Genomic DNA, 19,729 nt, shown 5'->3' on the forward strand with positions numbered 1-19,729 from the left:
GCATTACCACTGAACCCTTCATCCTGGCAGGGGAGTGTACCAGGAAATGGACCAATAGTAGTTAGTCCTGGGAGGTGAGTGTACCAGGAAAGAAGATGATTTGAAGTACTGTGGTTGTGGTAAAAGGTTTGTTGGAAGGAACTTGGTAATTCTATCACCTTTCTGGATGAACTGTTGTACGGCTAAAAACACCTACGATGCTATCCTGACAAAAGTGTTTCTGTTGAAGAAGTTTGATGTGCTAATAATTACTTACTTTTTAAAGACAACAATTGTCTTGGTTTATAAACTTGTGTTTCAAGGGAAATACATTTTCTTTGCCAAACAGTAGACTGTGGGAAATAACAGTTGTTTTGATTTGTGATCAAGCATTTGTAACAGAGACATTTTCTTGCCAAATGGAAGGAGTCAGTGAATGAAAAATACTTTTGTGCTACATTGAATTGAACTTTGTTCTTGCACAGAGATCTGTTGAATATGTACTTTGCTCAAGGTGTTCCTGAATTGATCCTGGGGAAGGGAGTCCAACCATGGTCTCAAGGAGTACTTTCTAAAGCCTTTGAGTTTGAGATGGTCAAATGCTCCCAAAGTTGCTCCAAGAGCCCACCTTGAGTTGAAAACCTTTTGGATTTTTTTTTACTCAAACCTGGCATTACAAGCATCACTTTGGATTTCCCTTTGATGATGGTCAGTGCTATGTGATCAGAACAAAGGTCCTGCAAGCAGCAAATGAAGTCCAATCCCTATCTGGGCAGTGTCTACATGCAGAGAATTGCAGGTTTTGTTCAATTTCCCAATCTAGTACATCTGCTGTGATGGCTGTGATGTTGGTCAACATGTCATTAATATAGAGGTTAAAATGAACCAAACAGCCTTTTTTCACACTACTCTGAATCTAACACCCACTATGTTATCCTTGTGCAATCCGTGATGGCAAGCAGTGGTCGGTTCATACCCATAACTTACCACCATAGCAGTCTCCACAGCACTGGCCTTTTCGCTGTATCATATTCCTGGTGGCAATCTATGGAATAACTTTGGATGCACCAATCCCCTGCAGGACAGTGCCACCTTCCACATGCTCTATTTCATGCCCATCTTTGGTGCTCTCATATCCTAGCCCCCTGCACCTATTCTGCCACAACCATTAACTATTTTCTCTCTGCTCCCGGAGTCCGTGAATGCATGGCTACTTCCTTGGCCAGCATTTCCCAGCGTTTCTACACCTCAGTATCCTCTGGGATTCAGGCCATCACAGATGTCATTGTTGCAATGCATGCTGCTCTCAGCAAGGTTGTGTCCTTGCCAGAAGCAGACAAGCAATCCCAACAGAGGGTCTAAGTGCTCTGTGTGTTCTCTTTGCTTGTGGTTCTGAACCTCATAAGTAATTGCCACCTTCTTGGGCGTAGCACTCCCTTCCTGTTAATATCTGTCTTCGACCCATGCCCCTAGTACAGCCACTTCCTTCAGGTCTTTATCACTTGTTCTTAACACCACAGCTTTGCCAAAGGCTTCCATCCCCTTGTCTAGATTTTACTAACTCTGCCAATCACTTTACACATCCTCCACTCTTAAGTACACTTCCCCATGGCCCGTCTCCCTCTCCTGGATCCACCAGTCTCCTCTGCTCCACAACCAATGTAATGGACTCCAAATGTATCAAGCCACCAGCCAGACACTGCTTCAACCACAGCTAGAAACGGAGTCTAGTTATATTTTTATAGTGAGATTCCTCCTCCCCCAGATAAGGTGTTAACCTGCGGCTTTGCACCTGTGAAAGTATACAGAATGAGGGCTTTGATTAGCTACTTTTACTGAGCATGCTGGTGGGAGCTCAGGGTTTTGGCCCATGTCTAAATCTAGCTGGTTATCCATTTTGGATTTAAGATCTTTGGTTTTGATCTCCCCTGAGGCTGCCGGCAGAAGACTGCAGGTCAGATTACTCATAGGGTGCAAGTCGCTTGTTAGAAACACAGTACCGTATGAATCTGGCATTGCCAGGGGTCCGAGGGGAGTGGAATTCCTTGGTTCCGCACCTTTCCACTTCACGGCAGGGGACAGTAAGTGCTGTGCAACCACTGCTTCTCGGGTCAGTGTGTCTGTGCTTGTAAGGTTAAAGACTTTCACACTATCGTGGGGCCGCTCCACTCCCTGCTGGTCCCACAGAACTCTTCTCAACGTAGCGAGTGAAGTGGAACTCTTCCAGTCGTATGCAGTCTACAATGAGGATCCTGCATTATGGCAATGTGACTGTCTGTTGTGGGTCTTGCCGCACCGTACCTGCGAGCGGTTTGGTGGCTCACATGGCGGCTTTGGGACAACTGTTGAAGGAAGGGATTACAAGCCATAACAGCCAACGTTTTTGTGACGTCACGACACATCACTTCGGCTCGGTTGCAGAAGTAAATACTCCTGAGCAGCGGTTTCACCGGTTTTATTTCCTAAGATCTTTGGTTTCTTGCAACTTTTGTCTTCATCCCCAGCTTTTGTATTGGCTTCTTCTGACCTGCTGCAATGTTTTAGCTTAGCTCCATTTCTTCTTGCAGTCAACCCAGGCTTGTAGAACTGGACTCCCTCTTCTGTTTGATACTGTACCTTCTTCTAGGACCTCGTCAGCTATTTCTTTAAGGACTAGTACCCTTCTTGGATTTACCCCTGGTTTGGTCTGGACCTTGCTTGGATTTCATTTACACGAACATTGACCCTCCTCAGCTACTTTTACCTAGTACTCAGTGTCCCAACCTTGTGCCTCCCGGGTCAGCCCACTCGCTTGTGTCTTATTTTTCCCCGCCTTGAGGGGAACAGGTTTCCTGGTCTCTAGACTTCTCATCCTTATTTCCTTTCCCCCTCTTCCCATTTCATAAGGTAAGACTAAAGCAAACTCTGCTCTGTGGGTTTGGTGACTAGTAATATGTATGTTCCTTTAAGGACCCGATGATGCAGCACGTCATCACGTGGAGTGAATAAAAGGTGACAGTCCGCGCCATGGCGGCTTAATGAGCATTGGCGCCCAAGACGTACATACTGCCTCTGTGTCATTATTTGTATGGTGTGGAGGCCACACCATGACGCGGCCAACTCCATGCAACAACTAGGTTGTTTTATATCCTCCACTCACATTGCTGTTTTCCTTGCAGCTTAGAGGAGATTACCTTAGGGGTTTCCTCTGCCCTTCCACTCATCCTCCCTGCAAACCGCTTTTTGGGTCTGCATGGAGGGTGGGGAAGGAAGGTCTGTATGTTGCTTTTATTGTGCGTCTCTGCACTGTGTAGATTGCACTTGCGTTATATGTTGAGTTTTATATCATTGTGTAATATTGGTTTTAGTGCAGCTTTTAGTATTGAAATTTTGAATCCCACCTTTGTGAACTTGCAAACTTTTTAGAACTGCATTAGCGTTTTGCTTTTAACTTGCATTGCTGTATATCCACAGTACTTTCACTTGAAAGCTTTGTGGTCTGCCACCGCTTACTAACGCAAACTACAATTCCCTACTGAATTGTAGACTGCGCACATATATTTTTGCCCACCAGGCGTGACTTCGCCGGTGCGACAGCAACCAGCCTGTCGGTGTCAGTTCGTGTCGCACTGGGGGAGCATTCGGCTAATATATTTACTGTAAGTCTCCCTGCCTTCTATTGTATTATTGTAAAACTACTTTGTGGCTAATATGCACCCATTAAAAGCCATTGCACTGGCTAAGAAGAAATTTAACATGCAGCCTGCACGGCCTGCCTCAGTGGCGGCACACAAGCACTATGCAAATGCAGTCAAGCAGTTTTAAGTACCTCATAATACCATGCCTAGCACTGTCATGCACTCTACAGTGAACTTGAATCTGTCATATGTGAGAATCTGCTCACCACAATAGGGGACACAAGCATGCTTAATGACTTCAATCCCAACTTAACACACTAGTCCTCTCGCAGACATCAATACACCCACCTTGTTGCCTACATGTGCTATGTAGTGCTTTGAAGGTCTCCTTATCAAACATGCGTTCAGCAGTTAGACATGCCACAAAAGTAGCAGATCTAATTCTGTCACAAGATCTTGATATGCTGTGTCTCAATGAAACTTGGTTTTCGGATATCACTGATCCCGCGGCTCAGTTTGCCACTCAGTCAGGCTACAAAATTATCCACACTGATCAGGCTGATTGTAGGGAAGGGGTGTTGCTATCATTCTGAAGGAATGTTTTAAGTCTCATACCCTCACCCTCAATGCCCTTGACGACTGTGAATATGTCTCAATGAAAGTTCAGACCGACCACAATAATTCCATTAGCATTTTAACTCTTTATCGCCCACCTTCCATCACACCTGCCTTTGAAGAACAGCTCCTTGTTCTCATCTCTGACTTCTCTAAACTGTCTTCCCCAGCTATTATTTTGGGAGATTTTAATCTTTGGGATGACAACAGCAAGGAGCATAACACAGCCTCTCTGCTCTCTACTCGTTATGCTATTGGTTTTTGACCAAATGATTAAGGAACCTACACATAATGCAGATCACATTTTGGATTGGGTATCTGAAACCTACAAAGTCTTACTCCCAGTATTATTCCTTGCCCTTCATTAGGCCATTATCTCATAACCTTTGATATGCTTCTCCCTGCACCATATAAAAAAGTCAATTGAAAACTCGAGACAAAAAATCACAACAAGGAATCTTTGAAGATTCACTCCAGAAATCGTTGCCCAAATTGCTATCCCTATGCTATCTAATTAATGTCCCCCAAACCAATGATACAGACTCCCTAGTTAATAATTTTACAAGCATCACTGCCTCAGTAATTAATAAACTTGCTCCTGTTGTTGAAAAAACACTTAAAATCAAAGCACATAATAAGACATGGTTCTCTTCACACATTCTTATTTCCAGGAAGAATAAGAGGCTGCATGAAAGGCTATGGAGAAAACATCTGCGTCCCTTTACTCTTTCCAAATACAAAATGGTCACTGCCCAGTATAAACACAATATTATCTCTGCCAAAAAGGACAATTTTAATAGCAGAATCTCCAAGGCCAAATCTGATAAGAAAGAGCTCTTTTTAATTCTAAAAGCACTCGACAGAAAGGCACATCCACATGCGGACGCACATCGTAGTGATGTCTGGTGTAAAAGGATTCAGGAAGGCTTCTCTTCCAAGATTAGATCCCAGCAAGACGCCATCAATGCTGCGTACATAGACATCACTAATCTGGGTATACCCCCTTGCATTACTGATGTTGCTCTCCTCGAAGCTGCTGATGTGGATCCCATCTTTTCTTTCATCCTGCTTACCAACAATGACCTTCTTCATGTCGTGGCTAGGTTAAAACCTATGGTCTGTGTGGGGGATGCATGTCCAGCCATCATTGTTAAGGAATGCATTTATCACCCTGCCCCTTCAACCACTACTATCATCTACTCTACGTTCTCCTCTGCTGTGGTTCCTCAATGCCTAAAGGAGATCAGGCGTGGATTCCACCTATTCTTAAAAAGGCCACCCTATTGGAAAAAACAATAAAATGTGTTATTAAAAAAAAAAGAAAAAGGCCACCCTAAGGGGCGTGGCCTGGAGCTCCGGCGATTCGGATGCTCCTTTAAGAGCCCGTCGTGATGGGCCCGTTGTGGAGCTGATACGCGATGCGTTAACGGCGAGAGAACCCTGCAAACACCCCGGAGGGTGTCTGAACCGATGCTGCCCACTGTGGCCCCCTCCCCGAGGCTGAAAGGTCTCCCTGCGGAGCCTCGGAATTACTAGCCCCTCTGCCTCCGCTATCCAAAATGGTGGGCGGAGCCCACAAAGCTAACGTATTGGCGACGCAGACCCAGGCGGGCGCCTAACCCACACAAGCGACAACCCGGACCACGCAACAATGGACCCGTTCTGAGGGGCACCCACCAGCAGCCGCATGCAGGCGCAGCTCTTCGGCACCTTCCCGAAGGCATCCAGCCCCGACGTAGCGCCTGCGTTCGCCTCTGCTTCCACCAGCAGCCTCCCCCCGGGAGCGTATGGCGGCGCGGACCCCGCGGGCAGGGGACTGGGCCCGTGGGAAGGCCTCAGCGACCATCATCGCCCGGATCCTTGGAGCCCCTTGCCCCTCACTCAGGTGCGTGCCCCAGACAAATACGACCACGGGGTACTCAGAAAAGGCTACCTGCCTGGAGAACTGATCCTCCCTGAGAGGCGGACCCTGATCCCCTGGGAGGAGGCATTTGTTCCGCGGGCAGCCTCGCTCACCCGCCGAGATCTACTCCCGGCCCTCCAAGCCCCGGACTAGTCTGGCCCTGCCTGGGCACCTTCGCAGGGGGACCGGAGGCCTTTGGAGTTGGCCCGGCCCCCTCCTTCATCTTCTGCTGCTTTCCCGCTCCAGGGGCGCCCTGGCCCACACTGCTTCCTTCTATGGCCTCCATATAACGGTGGGGGCCACCAGCACACAAGATCCCCCCCACTCTAACTGGGGGTGCCGGAGGGGGGCAACAACACTCCCTACGCCCAGCGCAGAGCCGCCAGGCCCCCCAAGAAAGCTACAGTTCCTGACCTAATTCAAGCTTCGGCCAGCTCTTCGCAGCCACTCAACTCAGGCCAAACATCAGGGGCCCTTAGCTGCCCCCCTGCTCCTTTCTTTTGCTGCAGCTCATTCTTCCTGGGGCGCTCCGGCCCATTCTGCTCCCTCCCCCCCGCTTTGTCACCGTGTGGCGGTCGACACACTGCAGCGGGGTTTGCAATTTATGAATCTGGTAAGACCGCCAATCAGCAGTGGCAGATTCACATCCCCCAACTCAACTCTCCCCATTCGCTCCTCGGAGGGCCCTTGAGCCCATATCTTGAAACAGACTTGCAAGAATGTCGAAAACAATCAAAGGCAGGCAAGAACATTGCTTCCATGTTCTCCACGACAGACAAAGGAAAGAAGCCAGATCCCCTGAAATCCACCCCCCCAAAAGCCCAAGAAGATCAGGGGTCCCTAGCTACCAAAGAAGACATACAGGCCTTCATGGCTGACATTAAATCCGAGTTCAGTTCCTGCATGATGGAGCTTACCAACAAACTAGAACGGACGGATCAAAGAGTGAACGAGATGGAACAAAGACTGGGGGAGATCGACGACCGCTCCCAGGATCAGGCGGCCACGCTGGGTGTAATCCAAAGCTCCATAAGATCCCTACAGGACAAATGTGAAATCCTCGAGTTCAAGCAGGAGGACTTGGAGAACAGGGCCCGGCGAAACAGCCTCCGCATCCGGGGTGTTCCATTGGCGATACCAGACAAAGACCTGGCCGAATATGTAGGAGACTTCTTCCAATCACTAATTCCACACCTGGATAAAGCACAGCTCCTTTTGGACCGCTCTCACAGACTGCGCCCACGACGGGGGTGGACTCCGACCTCCCCCCAGATGTAATAACAAGGGTCCACTTCTTCACTACAAAGGAGGCAATATCGGCTATTAGTCGCACCCGGGACGAAATCTCCTTTCAGGGATTACCGATCCAAATATACCAAGACCTCTCTCTGCTCACCCTCCAGAAGAGGAAGGCCCTCCGCCCATTGGCGCTCTTCCTGCAAGAGAAACAGATTCGGTACAGGTGGCTGTTCCCAACCGCTGTACAATTCCCATACAACGGGACACTACGTAGAATCTCCCACCTCGAAGACACCAGCAAGATAATGGGACCCTCCGGAGCAACGGAAGACTCCCCCCCCCCCCTAAGATCGGGAGACCCTAGGGACCACGAGGCGGAGGTCCTCCCACAGCCCAGACGTTCCTCGTGGTCCAGGGTCCCGCAAAACAACCGGAGGAAATAAAACTCAACAAGACGCCCTGCATGGGGAAGCCCCCTCCGGGGCTACTCTACAATCGCAATCTCGGAGAGGCCTCGCCTTCCTTAATTGAGCTACATATGATCCCATGCGACGCAGCGGGCCCCACTCACGGCCCAAGCCCAGTTCCAGGGTACAGTCCACCCTTGAGTCCTTGGAACCCCACTACTTACGTACTTTCATTTTGGCCCTGTTGGCCAGGGGGATGGCCGTATTCACACAATTGGCCCCTCCACCAGTTACAATGACACCCCCCGTTGGGGGCACATGTTAAAACCCCAAGTGCAAGGTGACCTAGGGCTAACATTCCCCCTAGATGCTGGCTGAACAACATCTCCCCGACCCTACCCCCGACCCGACCTCAACAGGAGGGGCGAATCTAGCGTTGGGACATCAGACCCTAATGTTTCTCACCCTGAATATCAACGGGCTGAATTCGCCTGCTAAACGGAAGTCGATCTTGAAAAAACTCCAGGACGAAGACGCAGCAGTAGCCCTTATACAGGAGACCCACTTGCTACCGGAAGACTGGGGACGATTCTGCTCGAGGTTCTTCCCACTTCAATTTTTTGCCTCAGGAAGCTCTAAGAAAAGTGGCATAGCAATTCTTTTCAGGAAGGGCCTGAACCCTCAAGTTTTGGACACCAAATCATGCCCGAAAGGCCGATTTATTGCTGTCAAATGTCAGTTGCTGGGAGATATCTACTCCTTTGTTTCAATATACGCCACTAACACCGGACAATCAGATTTTTATGACTCAGTGGGCGCTACCTTATCCCGCTTTATAGAAGGCCAAGTTATAATCGGGGGAGACTTTAATGGAGTAGCGAACCCCACAAGGGATAGATCCCGCCCCCCTACGCCTGGGGACTTTACTCAAGCGCTCAGCTTCCTATGCCTGTTTAGGTCACTCGAAGTGGTAGATTCTTGGCGGGTCCTTCATCCTTCTGAAAAAGACTACTCCTTCTACTCCTACCTCCATCAAACCTTCTCGAGGATAGACCTCCTCCTAACCTCTGCCCAAGTCCTAACCTACACCGAGGAGGTATCCATCGGTCCTCGGATCTTGTCTGACCATGCTCCTGTAACCATGGAAATCCGAGTGCACATTCCAAAGCCTGTCTCTCCCCCCCAGATGGTCACTGTATGATCCTATGCTTAATGAAATGCCACACTGGGACACGAACGCGAAAGCGATCAAAAACTTTCCTGAGGAAAACCCAGTGGAAGACACCTCCCCAACGAACACCTGGGGCGCCCTTAAGGTGGTGATCAGAGGCAAGCTAATCACACAAGGGGTGGCGTTTCATCGCAACAGACGCCAGGTTCGCCTGGCTCTAGAAGAAGACCTTAAAACGGCAGAGGAGACTCACAAAGTGAAAGGGTGGTCCCCCAGGACACAGCGAGCTATCCGCATCGCTAGGAAGAATATGGAGGACCACTACGCCGAACATACGGCCCACCTCATGGCTAAAGATAAGCAATTTTACTACGCTAAGAACAATAAAGCTAACAAGCTGTTGGTTTCCAAATTAGCTAAAGCGAAGCGTAGCAACACCATTGTTGGCCTCAGAGATTCACAGGGGATAATACAATTTGCGGAACCCCAAAAACTGCAGGTGGCAACCGAACATCTCTCCCAGGTGATGACGGCACCCCCCGGAACCAGAATGACCAAAGGAAATATCTACAAGAGGCGTCCCTCCCCCAACTCAAAGACTCGCTGAAAGACAGCTTGGAGGCCCTGATCAAGGACGAAGAGGTGGAGGAAGCTATTAAGTCTCTTAAACCCGGGCCCCAGGCCCCGATGGCTTCTCGACGAGATTCTCCAAAATCTTTAAACCCCAGCTAATCTCCCCCTTGACGGCACTATTCAACTCTTTTAGAGAAACGGGGACGGTAACCTCTTCAATGCAGGAGTCTACCACAGTCTTCCTTCCCAAGCCGGGGAAAGACCCAAGAGACCCAGCTTCCTATAGGCCGATAGCCCACCTGAACATCGATGCCAACCTATACTCCAAGATCTTGGCTAACCGCCTGGCCTGCGTGCTGCACGACCTAATCCATTCCAACCAAACAGGTTTCATTCTAAACAGATCTGCAGGCGACAACATTCACAGAGCCCTGAACCTGGTCGATTTAGCTACGTGCAACTCCCAAGGGCTGGCGCTGATGGCGCTTGATGCCACCAAAGCCTTTGACAAGATGGACTGGTCTTTCATGCAGCTTACATTGGAAGCCTTCAGTTTTGGCCTGACATTCCGGACAATTGTCCTGGCTAATTACAAAACTCCAAAGACTCTCCTTAGAATGAACGGTGCATTTTCCGCGCCGATCTCCCTGACCTGTGGGACTAAACAAGGCTGCCCTCTATCGCCACTGCTGTTTGCGCTCACTATGGAACCATTTGCCCAAAGGATTAGACGGAACATCCACATCAAGGGCCTTCGCTCCAACCTCTCACAACATAAGATCGCCCTCTACGCAGATGATGTCCTGCTCACGATCACAGAACCCCGCACCTCACTACAACAGGCTCTGATCGAAATAGCTAGCTACGGCAAGGTCACGGGGTTCGCCATTAACTTCCCCAAATCGACTGCCCTGAGCACTGGTCTTACCCCGGAGAAGCGAGATCTCTTGACCCCAATGTGCCCAATCGTATGGAAAAGGAAATCCATCCCCTACCTAGGGGTCCAGATACCGGCAAACCCAAGGGACACATTTCAAGCCAATTTCCGCAAGCTCTTTAAAGAACTCGAGGATGATTTGAAACGCTGGGCATCCCAGGAAATCTCTCTGATGGGCCGCATTACGGCTTGTAAAAGGAACCTCTTGCCAAGATTCCTCTATGCCTGCGCATCCCTCCCAGTGGCAATCCCGACATCGGAGCTCAATAAGCTGCAGAACGGGATGCTCCGGTTAATCTGGAAGGGCAAAAAAGCCAGAATCCCCCGGAAGACACTAATGGGAGATGCAAGACTTTGGGGTCTGTGGGTCCCTGACCTACAGGCCTATAGGCCAGCGGCACAACTAGCTCACATCCGCGCCTGGCAAATAGCCACGGACTGCCCAAGGTGGGTAGAACTTGAACAAGCCCGGCTCTCGCTCCCCCTTAGATTTCTTCCACATATCCTGCCTACCCTTAGAGAACGCGGAGAGGGCCTCCTGCTGGCAACCAAACACACATTGGCATCCTGGGATTGGGCATTAAAACGTAAAGGGATCCCGAGAGGACTGAGCCCCCTCTCCCCAGTCTTCCACAACCTGACTTTCTCTCCCGGGACGCACCCGCGAAACTTCCAGCAGTGGATTGAGGGAGGCCTCGAAACCCTGGACCAACTATACGAAGGTGCCCTCCCCTGCACATTCGAGCAATGTAAGGAGCGATTCCATATCCTAGAGAGGGACAGATTTACATATTTCCGATTACGCCACTGGAGTTCACACCCGCAGACCCGCCAAGCAGCCACGTGCCGCCTTACGGCCCTTGAACTAACCCTCAAGGACCTCCCAGCCTGAGGCAGAATATCCACCCTATACAGACGGTGCTCGTAGGACTTCATAGCTACAAAAACCCGGGCCATGGCTCAATGGGAGGAGGATTTGGGACACCCACTGGAGGACCAGGCCTGGGTGGATATCTGGACACAAACCCACATGGCATCTACCTGCGTCACTAATAGAGAGTGTGCGTACAAAATTCTTCTGCGATGGTACTACTCCCCTCTCAGGCTCCATCACATGAACCACTCTTTAGACCCCCTCTGCTGGAGGGGATGTGGCCGGCCGGCTCTTTCTTCCACATGTGGTGGGCATGTCCAAAGGCCCAGCAGTTCTGGAAGCTATGCCTAAGGACTATAGAACAGATCACTTAGACTCCTCTCCCTCTGGACCCCGGTCCCATCCTTCTAAGGTCCCCGATCTCGGGTACATACCCGCGCTCAGGGAATACGGCTAAACTGCTCACCCAATGCCTTCTGACAGGAAAAGTGGTGATGGCCCGCTCCTGGAAAGCCCTGGAGGGTCCCTCAATGATCCAATGGTGGGGGAAACTATGGGACATTCTAATTTCTGAAAAGGTAACAGCGGCAAGAGCTGGATTCCTCCACGGCTTCAGAACATTTGGGCCCCCGTCCTGGAGTATGACCAGAGATTCCCTGCTTTGACATTTAAGCCTGCGAGTGCCCGGCGAGTCCTGGGGGACCACAACACCACCTGAAAGGGAGGACACAAATTGAAACAGACAGATCGGAACTCAAGCGCAGGGGAAACTTACTGTCACTATGGGTAGGGGAGGGCAGCGGGAGAAGTGATAATGAGGGGAATGAATATGAGCCATGTTAGTAGATATACTGTTTGTAAACTTGTTACCTTGCCTTGCTCTTTAAAATAAACATTTTATTTTTAAAAAGGCCACCTTAGACGCAGAGATTGCCAGAAATTATTGCCCAATTACGACTGTCCCCTTCTTATTGAAGGTACTCAATAGGGCTGTCTATCTCCAGTTACAAAAACATATTATGGACAACAATCTTCTGGGTGTTCACCAGTTCAGCTTTCATGCAATGCCCGACACGGAGACTGCAATGTTGAACCTAAGAGACAATCTGGTGGAAATTGCTGAAAAAGGAAAAATTGCTGTTAGACCACTCAACAGCTTTTGATTTAGTCGACCATTCTTTGCTGCTGAAGAGGCTTTGTAAACTTACCAACTTCTCTGAGCACACAACTGCCTGGATGGCATTTTTCCTGAGTCCTATCCTAGCTAGCGTGGCCAGCGGAGGCTTCCAATCACAACTCAAGAGACATTAGTATGTGGTGTCCCACAGAGAGCATGCTTGTCGCCCACTCTTTTTAACGGTAAACAGTATAAATGGTGGAGCCCAAAATCATACATTGAGAGAGAGGAGAGAATCTGCCGTGTTGGGACAAGACCAGGAAGTCGAGACACCAGTCACAATCAAGGGAGACCTGCAAGAAGGACTTTCCAGGACTGGGAGCCATCCTATTGGAAGGCGGGCAGCAGGCGCTGTCGTACAGCAGACGCTGCCGTCCAGCAGAGGAAAGCAGTGGCTTCCCTTTCACTCCCAACTTAAATTCCAATTCCTGTGTCTTGCTTTCAAATCTCTCCATGACCTTGCCCCCTATCTTTCATTTCTCCTCTCATTCTACACTCCCTTCCGTTCTCTCGGTTCTGCTGATCTCTTCTTACTCACTGTTCCCCCGTCCCCATGTGCCTCTTCGCGTTTCCATTCCTTTCAGCTCTTGGCCCCCCTACTTTGGAACTCTTTACCTCTCTCTATCCGCTCCATCCCCACCTACTCCTCCTTCTGCGCCTCCCTGAAATCTCTTCTTCTCCATTCCCCCTGACCTCCTTCACTACCTTCACTCCTCTCTTACTTCTCCCTCCTACCCACCTTTCCAACCCTCTCCTTTCCCTTTATGCCTCCTCCTATCCCCCTGAAACTTCATCTTTTCCCACCTTGACTCCCTCCTCTTTTCCCTTACTCCTCACCCCTCCCCTCACCTTTCTTCTACCTAGGTAAATTGGTCTACATATTGTTTCATTGGTTTGTTTCATGTTTGTAAATATGCTTCTTTCATTATTCTTGTATCCTGTTATATTGTAAAGCGCTTTGGATTAAAGCGCTATATTAACCTAATAAATACACAAATACAAAAACAAGAAAAGCCATCCGCGCCCAAGCCTGGTTGCAGCTGGAGCTGCGGAATCCGCCAGGACCAGAGGGGTCGTGGACCCCATGTGGAACAGAGCAGAGAAGCCGGTGTGTGTATGGAGACATGACTGGCGTACTGGTGGTCTGTTTTCCCATTCAGGGAGAAGACCAGCGGGAACAGTAGAAGCTGCCAGGAGGCGCTGCGAAGAACCCGTAAGTGTCAGAGGACACTGGGGAGACCGGAGTGCTCCCGAACGGACCGCAAATAAGGAACGTTCCACGAGCACAAGTAAATGCTACATCTATTGAATACTGAACTGAAAGGAAGTTACTATTTCAGTAAACTACGATGTGCTGAATGGTGAATGAACACTAAGTCAAAGAGACATTTCAAACGTCACACTGCCAGTAAAACACAGTGCGAACAGAACTAAAGGCATGTGAAGGATTGAGAGGTATTTTGAGGATTACAAGTGCAAAGATAAGAAAAACTATCAACTGTAATTGCAAACGTGAGAAAGAGTCACAAGTATATGACAAGGCAAGAACTGGTATAAGAGAGTATTATAAGGACTACAAGTGTGGAAAGTGAAAGCCCAAGGCAGAGGAGCCTATGAGGGGCCCAACAGTTTTGGGGAGACTTATGGTTGCGCGACCTGTGACGGGTGGACCGTGCAGTCTGACACTGCGCCTAGACCAGAAAGTCTCCTACTGTGAAAGCTACAAACATCAACAATCAAGCCAAAGAAAAGTATAGGGTTACTGGTTGAGTGACCTGTGATGGGTAGACCGTGCGGTCTGACAACAGCACGTAGACCAGGAAAACCTGAATGGTGAACAAGCTGTAAAGAACTGTGAAATAATTTGTGTAGCAAACCTGAAGGTGGGTCAAACGGACCCTGTGTTTTCCTTTGAACTTTGAGCAGATGAAACCAATGTGAGTGCTATGTTAAAGTCTCGGGGAAGGGAACCTGGGGAGTCAAACAAATGGAGAACGCTGTCTTGGGGAAGGGAGTCCCAGGACCTCTGTTTTGTGTGAACTGTGCTACATTTGAACTTGGGGAAGGGAATTTTAGAACTTGACAAAACACTATTGAAGTGAACCTCTATTGGAGCTATATTGAACTTGGGATATGGAACCCAAGAAGAATTCAAGCTGAAAGTAGCTTAGCCTTTACTTTTGAACACTTATATTTTTGCTGTTTAGTTATAGTTGTGAGTGCAAGCAAAGGTTTTGACACAGACCGACTTATTTTGGACTTGCAGACACAGACTTTCCCTAGTTTCTTTAGGTAGGGAAAATCCAATTATAATATAGGGGAAGTTAGGCGTTACACCATCCTGATCATTAATAAAGTTTTGTTGAAAACTGCACATCTGTTGCCTGTGTCATCTATTTTGATACCATGCCTGTCTCACAACACTCTCATGTTCTTCTGTCCGCCCTACAACTGCAACCACTCCCTTCCCCATCCATCTCCTCCACTCTTCTTTTCGTCCCCCTCGCTCCATGCCTTCCTCTCCCTGCCTTTACTCTCCAAGCTCTCTCAGCTACTCTCCATGCTGCTACCTTATCTCCAAACTTCCACACTCTGCCCCCAGCCCATTGCATAGTCCTGTCCTATCAGTAATGGGAGCATTAAGGCCTTTTCTTGGTTACACTTTGATTCTATAATTGATCTGGGTGTAGGGTTGAAACTCCCCTACAAGTCCTGGCTTTCCCCATGTGTAATGAATTTGAAATTGGGGTATGGGAGTTGCCATCTTGGAATCACGAAGCCCTGTTAAGAGGGGCTGCTGATTTTGCCTTGGCTCCCCCAAACGAGCATCTGGTTCGCTTGTTTTATCTTTTCAGCTGTCTGTTCCCCACTGAGTAATTAAGTAATTTCAATCTCTGCTCGCGGACTGCAGGTGCTCAAGGGCACTGGTTCTATTTAATTATCCCTTGTTCTCTCTAGCGAAGCCACATTTTTGGGAAGGGAATACTATGCCACTTTCTCTGTCCATTTCCGCAAAGCTGTATGAAAACAAATCGAGTCGCTACCTTTGCTGCCTGGTTTTATATTGGATTATTTGGTGATTACCTGAATGATTCAACACCTCTCAAAATAACCCTCCTGTTTATCTGGTGGTACAAAAAACACTGTTTTAGGGGATCATGCTGAAACCCTTGTATAGCTGGACATAGACCACAATACCACAACCAAAACAGCAAGTGAGAGGGCAACACACAAGAAAGCATAGCTCATAAGTATGATAATGGGCGGGGATCTAAGCAGGATGAGCATTAGGATTTTGGAAGATACAGCATTCTTCAACAACCCAATCATCATGGAGATCTGTAAGAGACCAGGGCCTCATTACGAGTTGGGCGGTATTCCAGCGGTAAATCCGCTGGAATACCACCCCAACAGTATCACTGTTACCGCCACTTGGTCCGGCGGAATTATCCCTCGATTACAAGTGGTGGTGGCGGAATTAATCCCCATTTTTATAGAGTTCATTGGACTGTGTGGGGCATTTTTGGCGGAATTATCGATTTTGCAGATTTTCGTCAGAAAGCAGGAGGATTTACCTCCAGCATGAATTCCCCACTCCATGGCCATACTCGTAGTATGGCAGTGCGGGAAAAGTGGCGGTAATTCCGTTACCACTAATTTATTCCTGCACCGGCATACTTGTAATGAGGACCCCAACAGGGTTTTGGAGGGAATCCTGGAAGCATTCCCTGCCGTAGGGAGTGATCAAGGCCTGGGGTGGTTCATTAAACAATTTATGCACACAATATTCCTTGAGCAATAACTTTTTCTTCCAGTGGTACATTTTCAGATTCCGTTGGAATGGTACAAGGTAGCAGTATGCAACCTGTTTGCAGGATAACAGCATTTCTAAACAGCAAAAACATTTGAAACTATCAAATCAGAAGATCAGCTATACAATAATAATAATGAACAACAACAAAAGCTCAATATTAATCATGTGTTTGTATACGAATTGCATGCCATTTTAAATACTTCAGTAATTATTTTTCAAGGGGAAATTGACCATTTAGAGAGAACAAAAATAAATGAGAACACAGCTTTTCAAAGGGGAATAATCAATGGTATAATGACCTTTCTAGGCCAAGGAAAGAGGTGACTACTGTGGGATAATAACCCACCCCGCCCCCAATGTATCGCTCAAGCCCAGGTCTAAAAGTTGGTGAATGGTCATTATCCAAAGAGACAGTGGGCCTCATTACAAGTGTGGCGGCCCGGAAATAAGGTGCTGTTAACAATGTTACCAGCACCTTTTCCAGACCGGCTCACTTTGAGTCTGCCGGTAGGGGTTGTGAACCACGGGCAGGACTGTGCTGCCGGTAGTTCAGGCCCCTACCAGCCGATATATCACTGAAGTATTGTTAACGTGCTGTTGTTAACGGTGCCGGTGCTTCAGTGATTTATCTGCCTTTAGGGGCCTAAACTGCCGGCAGGTCAGGCCTGCTGGTTGTTCACAGCCCCTACCGGCAGACTCGGAGTAAGCCGGTGTAGAAAAGTTGCCAGTAATGTTGTTACCCGCACCTTATTTCCAGACTGGCTCACTCGTAATGAGGCCCATTAATGACTTTACCTGAGGTTTAAAAGTCTATTAGCACTATTTTGTGCTATTGGGAGATGTGCAACTAAAATTAATCGTGTTTGTATTGTGTGAAAAACAATCGAGCAGACAAAAGTAACATTTAATGAACATAGAACTAATTCCAAAATAATGTACATATGTTGTGGTTCATGGTTGTTTATTGTTTTGGGGAACTGAACTGCACTTGCTCCTCTCTGCTATTACTCAGCTATAGACAATTGTTTCTGTGTTGCTTATCAGAATGTTTGGAAAGAGTTCTATACCAGAGATTCCAGACAGCAATCTGAGCATCTGGATTGGCTGACAGCAGGTCTATATCGGACTCTATGTGTCAATATGGCTGTAGTGGTATCCTAGGTGTGTCATTATAAGGCCAGTACAGATCAGCTGGAGACCATTAGCACCATGTTGGGTGTTAAGGGAACGAGGAAAACTCCAAGGGGCAGGAGACACCAACAACAGATCACGGAAGGGGCCGCAGAGTGGCACGATGAAGGGAAGAGGTGGCGCAGAGTGGCAGGTGGTTGAGATGGGGAGAAAGGTGGCACTGCACACAGACCAAGAGGCCACAAGGTTGGTGGGGAAGGGTACAGGAGCAGGGAGAGGAGGCAGCGGACAAGGTGCCTAAGATCGAGCATGTGACGAGTATGATAGAATGCATGGAGCACCACCTGACACAGGCAAATGAAGCCTATGCTCCCAGCTTGCTCATTGGATAATCAAATGATTTCTATGCAATTGATAAACCAAGGTTAAAGCAGTGAAGAGGTTTCTCAGATTGGGAGAGTGTTAATGTCCATCAATGAGATGCATTATCCTTGTAGAGGACTCCAGTAAGCTAGTAGTATTACTTTTGTCTGTATAGGTGAAAGGTTTAACCCATTGCAGCTTAGTCACCATACAAACCAGAGCATTTACACATTTGAGACGAAAGGGCAATAATGACTTCTCTTCAGTAACACACATGGATTTAATTGAGAAAGCACTTTCCAGGTTATAATAATTATGAAATGTTAATAGGGAGAGAGCAGCGCATTATTGCAATTAATTATTAATTAGGCACACATTTCGCATACCTTCCTCTTCATCTGATTTGAAGCAGTCATGCTGTGCTATCTCTTTCGAATTCGGTGGATTGACAGGATTTTGATGTCCCACTCCTTGCACTGCAGATAATGCGCCATTGTTATTCGTATCACCTGCCACAAAAGCAAGGAAGATTCTCAGTGCAAGGCTTTCATGCAGTAATTCCATGCTGACGTTGTAGTCCATGCTCTATGTGAAACATGTGTCTCTCTCCTTTACCAGTTTTCCCAGCTTCAATCAAATGCGTGTGAAATGCTTCTAGGAGTCTCTAAGCACGGCAAGCATGGGGCGCACACCTGAACAGACCCACTGTCCATCAGAGACACTCAGAAGAGATACATCGTGCCATAGAGATGCTGTAGCTACTGATTCTAAACCACACAGATACCTTTGGGAAAATTGTTATTTTTCAACTGATATATGCCATTAGTGTGTGGGTCCAACATGCTGCAGTTCGTCCAAGCAGAGGTGTTGCTAGGGGGTGGGGGGGGCTAAGGGGGATATAGCCCCTGGTCTTTTGGTTGTAGCCCCGGACAGAATCTCAGGAGCTACAACCAAAAGGCTAGCTAGCCCCCAGTCCCGACAGTTCTGATATTAGCGTAGCCCCGGGTCTTTTCCAGGCCTAGCAACACCCCTGCGTCCAACACTGCCACAAAATGACCAGTCTGACCCAAACTGTTTGGTCACAGCCCTCTCTGCACAAGCAACCACAGGTAGGTTGTGCTCTTAGTTTAGTTACTCTATGTAAAGTGGATGTGTACAGACAATATACCACTGCTCGTTGTGCCTGGAAGCTCAAGCAAAACTGGTCTGCGAGTGCATACTGTCTCGTCAGGTGAGGCAGTATCCGAGCAGTTGGAGTCAGAGGGGTCTTGGAGTAGAGTGATATGCACAACGCTGTTTCGCTTCGGGGATGACACTGATGAGCTAAACCATAACATTACCATATTGTGCAGGCTGCCTAGACGGAAACGTACCGAAATGTCGCCCTCATTTCAGCGCCCCTCAGTCACTGCGGCTTTGGGGGAGCACAAAATGAGGGCGACATTTACTGCGCTGAAGCAGAGCAGGGGCTGCAGGGGTGTCCCCGGCTCTACTTGGGCGCAATAATGGGAGTCGGGGGTTCTGGGGTTTCCCCCGCTTGCCACGGGGGACAAGAAAGAAAAAAAAAAGCACCCTACGGCATCAGCTCTAACCCACGTTAGTGGGAGGAACTGATGCCGCAGGGATAGTAGGGCATAGGCGGCACACACATAAGTGTCCCGCCGTAAAGGTAAGTGAGGTGGAGGGTCGGGGGTTGGAAATGCGGACCAGGGCATGCGGGCACAGTGATTTATCTGATAACTGCGCTCTGCCGTAATTGGCATCAGCATTTTCGTCAGCGCAGTTACGGTTGGCGCAGTGATCACATAGATTCGCCTAGACCACCTGCCCCACACACACGCCTGACGTGGGGACAGACTCCAGCATCACTAGTGCACTCCAAGTAGCTGTCCGTGGTAGGCCCTGCCTGAATACTGTGGATCAGCGACT

General features: G+C 48.5%; 1 protein-coding gene across 2 annotated transcripts in view; it reads right to left on the reverse strand.

Moving 5' to 3' along the window:
- The window catches only part of LOC138510495 (uncharacterized), a 338,379-nt gene that overhangs the window by 146,846 nt on the left and 171,804 nt on the right, over window positions 1-19,729 (reverse strand). For both annotated transcript variants that reach the window (XM_069626188.1, XM_069626187.1), the window contains exon 6: window positions 18,187-18,309. In XM_069626188.1, coding sequence (XP_069482289.1) covers window positions 18,187-18,309 — 123 coding nt within the window. The remainder of the gene's footprint in view (window positions 1-18,186; window positions 18,310-19,729) is intronic.

Source organism: Ambystoma mexicanum, chromosome 6p, assembly GCF_040938575.1.
Source record: "Ambystoma mexicanum isolate Mex_15411 chromosome 6p, UKY_AmexF1_1, whole genome shotgun sequence".
Taxonomy (NCBI): Eukaryota; Metazoa; Chordata; class Amphibia; order Caudata; family Ambystomatidae; genus Ambystoma; species Ambystoma mexicanum.